Raw genomic sequence first — 11286 nt, 5'->3', positions numbered from 1 at the left:
AAAAAGGTAACTGAGAAAATGTAATTAGGAATTATCACCAGACCCATACGCAGAATGTTTTAAAGGGGGGGGTTCTAATTTGTGAGATCAAAAACAACACATGTTGTGCGAAGCATGCTACAGCCACAGAGGGTCTAGAGGCATGCTCCTCAGAAAAAATAGGTGCTATAAGATTAAATCTGGAATCAATCTTACATTAAATATAGATTAAACAATTGCATGGTCTGTTCCCATAAAATCCACAAACATCCAATTTAAAGTAAAAAAAAAATAAGGGGCTTCGGCGAACCTCCTCGGTCATCCCCCCCCCCCGCGTATATGCGTGATTACATATTGAGGAAAAAAGTTAATTCAATTTGCCAGTTCGAAATTTCACGTGTTTTGTATGTCTACGCATAAGATAAGTTATTCTAGAGTTTTAGTAAATTAGAATTTTTTTTGCATTTTATCATAAGGTAAGGATTGTAATTTCAGCGACAAGTCAAAGATGATTTATAATACTAAAATTCGGAGCTCGATCCCTGTGGTGGGTACAGTGAAAATAACCCCTTGTGTAGCTTTGCGCTAAAAAATACATAGAACGCATTCTCCTGTAATCCTTTTCTGAATATCTAAACTAAAAGACTTGAATGGGACAGTCATTTATTTTTTAAAACATAGTTTACTCTGGAAATGATACACCACTGACAGACTGGCTGTAAGATTGCTACTTCAGTGGCGCATTACTTTTCTTACGACACTAAACTTAAATGAGAATAAAATTCAAGCTAAGTTAGATTTTTTTAATATAAATATCTTATAAGACATCTGTAATATACCCTTGATGTAAACATAAGGCCGTAAAATTGTTTTGTTTTTTAAGCATAGAACTGCTCAGTGGAATATATGTAATGTGTCCACCAGAGGGTTCCAGCCTCGCTGAGCCACCAGGGCATATAAAGCTGTAAGGAACAGTTGAAAATTAGGTAAAATATCTGAAACAGTGAAATGCCATTTTGTCTCAATCAAAGCAAAAAAATACAATATTAAAAGAACAACTTACAATAACTATTACCAAGCCTCACATCCCTCTAATAGCTGGAAGAATCAGTATCACGTGCAGTTTTGCATTTGTTACTTAAAAAGACAAATAAATAACTATTCAATTTTGCTTTTTTTCGAAAGAAAGTGTCCTTTTGAAACTTTTTTTACTTTTCCTAAACGTCTTCCGTGCGCTAGGATAACAAACAAAAAATATATACTCCTTGTGTATGGAATACTACCCTAAAAACTACTAAATTTTCGAACGTTCATTCTCTAGAAGTTATTGTCGAATAAAAGTTGTTCACGCCAGGTTTAGAGGGAAGTATGGAGAAGGGATGGGGGGAGCGGGCAATGGTGGAACGAAATTATCAAGCAAGTAGTACGTTGACCCTTCTCGAGCAAGTTGACTAGGCTTAACATCACGCACATTCTTTCCAGAAGTTACAAATATCAAGCAGAAGATAGTGAGTATAATTATTTACATTAATTTTCCTGGTAATTCGGTTTAATATTTTTACTTGTCTTTTAATACACAGGATGTTTACAGTGAAACTAAGTTGTGACAAATAGGGAGAACTTCGTTTCAAATCTCTGTCTGTGTGTATATACGAAACATATGGGATTATTTTGGTCGGAAGCAAGGAATAACCAATCAACTTGTTCCTCTTTTATAAATAAGTAATTACAGTTATGGCGGCTTAGTTAAAATATTAAAATAAAATGTTTTAAAGTAATGTGGAAGAGAGAAACATTTTTGACGAACATTTCGTGCCATAGTTTGAACCATCCCTCTACTTGTGTTTATTTCAAGAACTTAGCTGTATTCCCGCCCCCACCCCCAGTAGCACAGCGGTACGTCTGCGGACTTACAAAGCTAGAAATCGGATTTCGATACCCGTGGTGGGCAGAGCGTAGATAGCCCATTGTGTAGCTTTGTGCTTCATTACAAACAAACAACTCGTATTTATAATAGATTGATATTTTTAAAGAAGTCGTTGGAAGACTTAGAGTTTGTGTAATGCCATCTTATTTGCACTATTTGTTTGTTGTTGTTGTTTTTTAAAGCAGCCGCCACAAGGCTAAAGCATTGTGCAGTCTTTTCTCATTTGTAAAGAAGTTATTTTTGTTTAAAGAAGTCAATGCAAAACTCAGTGGTTTTACAGTCTCTGCTTGTTCTTAAATGAGTCCTTTTTTTAAGAATTCGGTGCCACGATTAGAGTCTGTGCACTAATCCTTGTTTTTAATGAAATGTAATTATTATGCTTCCTACAAAATCTGTCTTTCAGAATATGGAGGAGTGCGCCATGATTTGCTGAAAATTATTGTATTTGCAAAAGAAAAGTAGTATTAAGTTTGATTAAATATTCTCCTAATTCAACAACTGTATATGTAACAGCTTGTTTGTTTGTTTGTTTTTGAATTACGCGCAAAGCTACACTAGGGCTATCTGCGCTAGCCGTCCCTAATTTAGCAGTGTAAGACTAAAGGGAAGGCAGCTGGTCAATACCAACCACCGCCAACTCTTGGGCTACTCTTTTACCAACGAATAGTGGGATTGACCGTCACACGCCTGAAAGGGCGAGCATGTTTTTTTTTTGGTTTGACAGGGATTCGAACCCGCGACCCTAACCACCTGGCCATGCCGGGCCCTGCAACAGCTTATGTAACTATATGAATACGTATTTAACAAAAATAGGTACGAACTTTCTACTTTTTTGTAACAGCTTGTTTTTATTATTCGACCTTCTCTCTCTCTCTACAAAGTAAACTATTGATTATTCAATTTTATTGCACAAACTTGAACTAGCCAATTACATCACAACATCGAATGTTTAAGTCATAATTTGTAGAATTTAGTAAAATACCACACGATGGGGAAAGTGAACAGAAATGTAGTTTAGATATGAACGCTTTTAGTTATGGTTTGTGGCTATATATATCTTCATGTATATCTGCAGACTTACAATGCTAGAAATCGGGTTTCGATACCCGTGGTAGGCAGATCACAGATAACCCGTTTTGTAGCTTTGTGCTTAACTTCAAACAAACAAATATACATATCTTTATTTATTGATTTGGATTCCTGTCCTTTGTTATTGTATTAATCTTTACTGAGGATCTTGTACTGACTTCTATGGTTTAGCACTAGTATTTATTTCGTGTATTCTAACAGTGCCAGATTAATAATAGACTTTATTTCGTGTACTCTAACAGTGCCAGATTAATAATAGACTTTATTTCGTGTACTCTAACAGTGCCAGATTAACAATAGCCTTTATTTCGTGTACTCTAACAGTGCCAGATTAACAATAGCCTTTATTTCGTGTACTCTAACAGTGCCAGATTAATAATAGACTTTATTTCGTGTACTTTAACAGTGCCAGATTAACAATAGCCTTTATTTCGTGTACTCTAACAGTGCCGGATTAATAATAGACTTTATTTCGTGTACTTTAACAGTGCCAGATTAACAATAGCCTTTATTTCGTGTACTCTAACAGTGCCAGATTAACAATGGCATTTATTACGTGAATTCTAACAGTACCAGATTAACAATAATATTTAATTTGTGCATGCGAACAGTAACAGTTAGTATTTCTTGGGAGGGGGATATGCACGTCAGAAGAAATATTATTTTTTCAGTATAAAGGTACTCTGAAACTGGGGTTGTGATAGGCTGCAGAGTAAACATATACGTCTGGTGAAAGTGAAATGTAGCGTTTAACATGGACTCCTAGAGAGTAAGTGTAAGTTAATAAATAAAAGAAAACAAGCAGACCAAAGTATAAACAAGATTTGTATTCTATTTTTCAATAAGCATCTAGCTAGAATTACATAAGAAGTAGGAATTATATCAAAGGAGAGCAGCAAGTTTGATGTATCAAAAACTGTCTTTTCTTTTGTGAAACAAATAACACAATGATGTTCTCATACTTGATAAAAGATACAGATATGAAGAGGAGAAGTTAAAATTGAAACATCATCATTTGACTTAGGATGATGCAGTCGTTCAACATGTTAATTTAGTAGGGCCGTGACGGTCGGTTTATCTACTATGTCACGAATAAGGAGAATTACAAACTCTGAACAAGGCTTAACAACACGTAAATACACCAGAAAGTCTCCATTACTTAATGAAATGCAATATTTTGAGTCGTTCTGTCATTTGGCAAATTATTACTTTTAGGCTAGTTTGAATTGAGGAGTAAGCAGACGGTTGTAAACCAGGGGCAGAGAAAAGTGGTTTAACAAGGGATTGTAATGAGGAGCAAAGGGACGTGGGAAGAAAGGGGAATAAGGCAAGAATGGGATTTTGTAAGCATCGGGAATTTCAGCTGACACAGGAGCCTCAGGAACAGAAGGTACTTTGGGAACCTCAGGAGCCTTTGGAGCCATTGCAGCAATTCTAGCGGCTTCCTCAGAAGTCTTCTTGTCCACGCTGATGTCGCCTTCGGGTTGGAAACCCTTGGTTCCAGCTCGGTAGCGGACTTCACGGAGGTTGCCGTTAGGATCCATATAACTGTACATGCCAGTCACTGAGCCGTCTGATTCCCGGGTCTCATCTCGTGTGTGTTTACCTTCGTCTCCAGTGGCGTACATGAAGGTACCCTTCTCTGGGTCGAAGTTGAACAGCATGTCTGGCACTTCAGCAACTTTTGGAACAATGGGAGTTTCAACAACCTTGGGAGTTTCTGGGACTGCTGGCATCTTAGGGGCTTTAGGGGCCATGGCAGCCAGCCTAGCGGCTTCCACGGAAGTCTTCTTGTCCACGCTGATGTCGCCTTCGGGTTGGAAACCCTTGGTTCCAGCTCGGTAGCGGACTTCACGGAGGTTGCCATTAGGATCCATATAACTGTACATGCCAGTCACTGAGCCGTCTGATTCCCGGGTCTCATCTCGTGTGTGTTTACCTTCGTCTCCAGTGGCGTACATGAAGGTACCCTTCTCTGGGTCGAAGTTCAGTAACATCTCTGCGATGGAGGCAGCAAAAAACAAAGGCAAAACGAAAAGCTGTAGAAAGATTCGAGGGAGAGAGAGAAAACGTTATTTTTACAAGCACCAGCATCTTCGTATAACATCGAATGATCTTATACTTATCAGTGTTTGACTACAAATCAACCAGTTTCTATGCTTCAATAAAACGATTTTCACTTTCCATACTACATACACACAAATAAAACTTGTAGTGCGTACCGGAGGGATTTAGACATTTTGGCAATAATGTCAGGAAACAAAATTTTGACTTTCTAGATAGTAATAATAATACACCTTTTTATTTCAGTCGAAGTTTTGCTATTGTGGCTTTATCAGGGCTGATGAAGCTCAATGACGAAACGTTGGTTGAAGTAAAAGTTTTTACTGTTTTTATCTTGAGAGTAAAGACACTTTTTTCTAACTTTATTGCCAAGCAAACACTGTATATCTGTATGTAATGTTACGTGCTTCTACATGTAATGTTATCAAATATGCCCACATCCTTCAAATTACTCTTCAGACTGTAAGTAATTTGGGAAGAAGAACCTTCAAATAGTGAGCTGTGAATTGGAACAATTCAAAGAAAATCACTAGCTTTCTGCACATTTCAGAATGATAGCATATCTTTTCTGTGGCTGTGAAATATGATATTCGGAGACTGTTAGACATTATTTGTGGCTATGAAAGATTATATTCGGGGACAGTTAGACATCTTCTGAGACTATAAAAATTATATTTAGGGACAGTTAGACATCTTCTGTGGCTATGAAATATAATATTTAGGGACAGTTAGACATCTTCTGTGGCCATGAAAGATGATATTCAGGGACAGTTAGACACCTTCTGTGGCCATGAAAGATTATATTCAGGGACAGTTAGACATCTTTTGCGGCTATGCAAGGTGATATTCAGGGACAGTTAGACATCTTCCGTGGTTATGAAAGATGATATTCAGGGACAGTTAGACATATTCTGGGACTATAAAAGATGATATTTAGGGACAGACATCTTCTGTGGCTATGAAATATAATATTTAAGGACAGTTAAACATCTTCTGGGACTATAAAAGATTATATTCAGGGACAGTTATCCGTGGCTATGAAATATAATATTTAGGGACAATTAGACATATTCTGTGGCTATGAAAAATGATATTTGGGGACAGTTAGACATCTTCTGTGGCTATGAAAAATGATATTTGGGGACAGTTAGACATCTTCTGTGGCTATGGAAAATGATATTTGGGGACAGTTAGACATCTTTTGCGGCTATGAAAGATGAAATTCAGGGACATTTAGACATTGTAACCAGATTGACATTGAATTCTATGCTATCTTTTTAAAAGTATCTTTATGGGCAGATCAGAAAATGAAAAATTTAATTGCCACTCCCTACTAATAATTTTCGATAAATGTGAACATTTTCTTGTAACAAATTAAAGTTTCACTTTGTTGAAAATAATTATGATGTTCCTTTAGTGACAAAGTAACAAAACCAATACTTACAAACTTCATGGTTGTTGTCTGTGAATCAGGTGCTTCTCCCAACTTGATCTCAAGATGGATGGGGAAACTGATTGATTTTCTCAACTTTTATACTCATCCTTATTGTTTTTATAACATCACAAGCTACGTGACGAAAGAATCGATCTTCCTTTTTTATCTTATTTGGTCGTGATTTAGGAATAAGTATAGAAAGTTAAACATGTGCCAGCTGCAATCATTGGTCGAGAGCATCAGCCGAACGAACAAGGATGACATTGATAATAATCTATCTAGGTCGAAGTAGATATCTTCTTGACTTCAGGTATTCGACTCCTTCTGGTTGACCTTGCCTCAAATCTTACTCTTCACAAAAGCTACCTAGTGTCACTTTAAAATACGAGTTTTGATAAATCTCTTTTCCTGACTTTCTTTTAACAAGATATTTGTTAACATTCCAATTTCGTATTCTTGTCTCTCTCTCTTACAACTGAGGGTCGGGCATGGCCTAATAGTTTGCATGTCAAAACTGTAAATCCAAGGGCTTATAGTCCGCAACCCTTCGCCGCAAAAACGTGCTCCGCATTCTTATGGGTTGTGGATGCGCAATAAACCTGATAGTCAATTCCCACTATTCGCGGAGTCCCTCTAGTTTATTAGTTTAATATTAGGGACTACTATATCGCAGTTAGCCTTTGTCTAGCTTCGCACGAAATTTTGAAACATAATTTTTATCGGTCTATAGTTATTTGTTTGCCTCTCAATCTGCAGAGCGATTTGTCTGTTTCGTCTACATAGTTCATTAGGGTCTACCTATATCTGTCTGTTGACTTATTTTTCTATATATTTATTTATCTACCAAGACATCTCCCAATCTATAATTTTACATATACTTGCGTATTAATTCACATCAATGTATCTATCTATTCATTTTATTCAGTAATATACACACACACACACATATATATATCATTTGAAACCTAATCCACCTAAACCAAAATAAAAATATCATATATTCAAAAATGGTGATACAGTTGTTCCAAAAACATTTTATACAGATATCTGTAAAAAAGCAAAATAAATAATAAATGCAGAAAAGTGTTATTCAGAGTAATTGCGTCTCCATTTAGTTGGAGTAAAAAAAAACTTACAAATAGTAAATCTTCTCTTTACAATTTCTGTGTACTCATTATTTCATCAAAGTTTTTTCTATTTAGACAACTAAGGTTTGACTAAACATATTTTTCTGCATCAATTTGTTGTTGTTGTTTACATGTAACTCCAGAATATATGTTTCTAATAGTTTTTACTCATAGAGTTCGTGTAAGAATTAAAAACGAAGATTTACCAATAACTTATGATAAAAAAATGCTTACATATGTCAGGTTTCTTTGTTTATTGTTAAACATAATGCTACACAATGTGTCCATCACAAGCATCGAACCAGGTTTTTAGCGTTATATGCCTACAGTCTTACCGATGAGACGCTGGAGGGGGCATATATGTATTAGAAATAAAAATCAACCCAGAACACAAGTTAACAAATTTAACACACGTGGCTAACCAGGAGTATGCCCTGTGGTAAAAACAAAATCTCGTAATGATTAGAATGCATTAATTTATCAGTTATTGACATTTTCGTCTGTAATTTCTATCTCACGAGGTTCGGGCAGGTTAGTTTGTTTGTTTGTTTTTGAATTTCGCGCCAAGCTACACGAGGGCTATCTGCGCTAGCCGTCCCTAATTTAGCAGTGTAAGACTACAGGGAAGACAGCTAGTCATCACCACCCACCGCCAACTCTGGGCTACTCTTTTACCAACGAATAGTGGGATTGACCGTCACATTATAACGCCCCCACGGCTGAAAGGGCGAGCATGTTTGGTGTGACGGGGATTCGAACCCGCGACCCTCAGATTGCGAGTCGACCGCCTTATCCACCTGGCCATGCCGGGCCTAGCAGGTTAGTTGATTGAAGTTATTCCTAAGTTATCAATGAAACGTCTTTCGTTTGTGACTTAGAATTGTGTTACCTTAGAACATACCATACTTTCTCTGTACAATATGCTTATTATTTTTCAGGGCTATTGATCAGTTAGAATGATATTCCCTTTTCACAATACAATGATTTAAACAGGAAAAAAATTTATCAGTTAATTCTAAGAGATCAGGGAAAAAAAACAATATTGCATAAATTATATTTTTTAAATCTCATGTTTCAAGTTTTTTCAATTTATAAGATTAAAACTAAAATAATGGTCAAATATATATTTTTAGCCTTGAAAAGTTAAATCCTCTTATTCACTTGCTTGTTATTTTAAATGTTGATCTTGATAAACATTGTCAAACTCTGTTAACGATTAAATAATTTTAATATTTTTTTTATCTAAACTATATCATTTATCTAGCTCAATTGTTTGTGTTTTGAGCAAAGGTTCATTGAGCTATTTGCAGTGTCCGTCGCGGGGAATCGAACCCCGGACTTTAGCGTTGTAATTCCGTAACGTTAGCGCTGTCCCACCAGTGGACATCGAGCTCACTAAAGCCAATAATCTTTATCTTCCATCCACAAGTTAACTTTTATCTGTATGATGATACTATAGAGTCGATAGACTCTGTACGTAGGGATGGTCAAGGTACTCAATAGGTATAATACAAATATGCACGCTACAAAATCAACAATGACAGAAAGTTTTACTTTAAAATATGATTATCACTCATTTTCATTTATTTCTCTACACAACAAGGCAAGAAACCATCGCTAAGATACCAAACCAGAAAGTGACCAACCCACCAGATTGTTCATCTTTCTTCTTCTTGTTTCAGTTGAGATAACTATACAACTACTTTATCACTAACGTCAGTTTGAACCTAAGTCTACTCTGTGTTTCTGAGCAGTGCAAGATGTCATCGTAATAACTAGTAGTAATTTTAAAAAATCATAATTCTAGCGTTAACGATGTTATCATTCCCCCCTTAAAATTAGCTTTTTTACAGAAATCTGGTGTTCCTCTTAAAACTAATTACAAGGTGAAACAGGAATTACCAACCAATAATAAATGAACATTAGATGACTGAAACATTTAAAATACTCAATGCTTTGTACACTATACAGTCGGTGTCTTTAGGGAGACAACCCCTATATTATGTATGAAATGAAGGGTGAAAAAATCAGAACACATATTAAATTTTATTACTACACATTCATATAAGACACTAACTTTCGGTCAGGGGAAAAAACGTCAGTAGTATAGTAAGTAATAAAAACATTTTGTAAATGTAAAATGATGTATGAATAGCAGTGCCAAAAGTAATATAAGCAAGAATATAAGGATGATACAGCTATACATAGATCATCTCTACATGACTTTCAATATTACAATTCAATGTTACACTGTAAAATGCATACTTGACTTTAATAATACTGCATTTGGAAGTTATGTATTCCTGACTGTTGATACACAGTTTGTTTATCATAATATCATGGTCATATCAGGGCAGGCATCAATGTAATGTAACTAAGAGCCTAGGACTTACGTACAAGGAAAACCACGTTGAGTCAAAACATGTCTTGATTATCACAGGCTATCGCTACGAGGTCAGTCGAATTGACAGATCTCGTGATCATTTGTACTCGTGCATTTTATAGTGTAGCATTAAATTTTAATATTGAAAGTCATGTAGGGATGATCTACGTATAGCTGTATCATCCCTCTTTCTAGTTTGCATTCTTTTTGACACTGCCATTCCTAAATCATTTTATATTTATAAAATGTTTTTTTTATTACTTGTTATACTACTGATTAATAAATTCGCCGATATTATCGAGTATGTTAAAGTCATATATTTATAAAATGTTTTTTATTACTTGTTATACTACTGAATGATAAATTCGCCGACATTATCGAGTATGTTAAAATCATATTTTCTTTCATAAATGCGATAAGTTACCCTTTCTTTGCGTGGCTATTATACAACTGATCTTTTATTCGTTATGATTTTTGGAATACAAATCTTTTTGTTTGTTCATTATTCTCTGTTGAATTTGAATTAAAGCTTTATAAGATTATTTAGAGATTAAATTATAATGTAATTCTTAGAAATGTTTGTTTGTAAAATACACAGACTATTATTATTTTGAAATTAAAAGGTATTTCCCCTTGTATATTTTTATATACTTTGTAATTCTAAGTAACAGCTTATAGCCTCTTTCGCATTCCTGTTTATTTCGCTGCCTGATGTCTTTAAAAAATAGTTTCAAATATGGTATATTCTTCCAGTTTCATAAAGTGTTAAAGAATTGAGAAGAAAGAAGGCTACAAAGAAAACTCAGTCTTTTTATATATATTCATGTGTAAGATGTCCCCCGGTAGATGAGCGGTAAGTCTACGGACTTACAACGTTAAAATCCAGGGTTCGATTCCCCGCGGTAGACACAGCGGATAGCCCAGTGTGGCTTTGCTCTAAACAAATTAAACAACCAACGCCCCTCTAGAGTTTCAGAAGTAAGCTTGAGAGTTTTAACGTTACATTCCGAAGCTCAATCTCTGCGTTTGTGTAGTTTTTAGTTTGACATCAAATAAAAAATATCAGCTGGGACTTACAGCCTTCTTCGGACTCAAGTGAATGCAAAAACCCGAGATGGAGCCTTCTTCAGACTCAACCAAGCACATACAGCCAAACTACAGCCTTCTTCGGGTTCAACTGAATGCACACAAACAAACGGCAGCCTTCTTCAGGCTCATCTGAATGCACACAGTCGAGATCCAGACTTCTTCAGGATTAACTGAATGCATACAGCCGAAAGCT

At 35.7% G+C, this 11286-nt stretch overlaps 1 protein-coding gene across 1 annotated transcript; it reads right to left on the bottom strand.

Moving 5' to 3' along the window:
- Window positions 1-3813: 3813 nt before the first annotated feature.
- On the bottom strand, window positions 3814-6585 carry LOC111086873. Its single transcript, XM_022391481.1, has 2 exons — window positions 6504-6585; window positions 3814-5034 (listed from the first exon to the last, which is right to left on the bottom strand). Exons 1-2 carry the CDS (start codon window positions 6510-6512, stop codon window positions 4207-4209), a joined length of 837 nt encoding a protein of 278 aa, XP_022247189.1. The 5' UTR covers window positions 6513-6585; the 3' UTR covers window positions 3814-4206.
- Window positions 6586-11286: the final 4701 nt, after the last annotated feature.

The sequence above is a fragment of the Limulus polyphemus genome, unplaced genomic scaffold (assembly GCF_000517525.1).
Source record: "Limulus polyphemus unplaced genomic scaffold, Limulus_polyphemus-2.1.2 Scaffold1506, whole genome shotgun sequence".
NCBI classification, from domain to species: domain Eukaryota; kingdom Metazoa; phylum Arthropoda; class Merostomata; order Xiphosura; family Limulidae; genus Limulus; species Limulus polyphemus.
The sequence above is the reverse complement of the archived record's forward strand: the minus strand, read 5'-3'. Positions and strand labels throughout refer to the sequence as shown.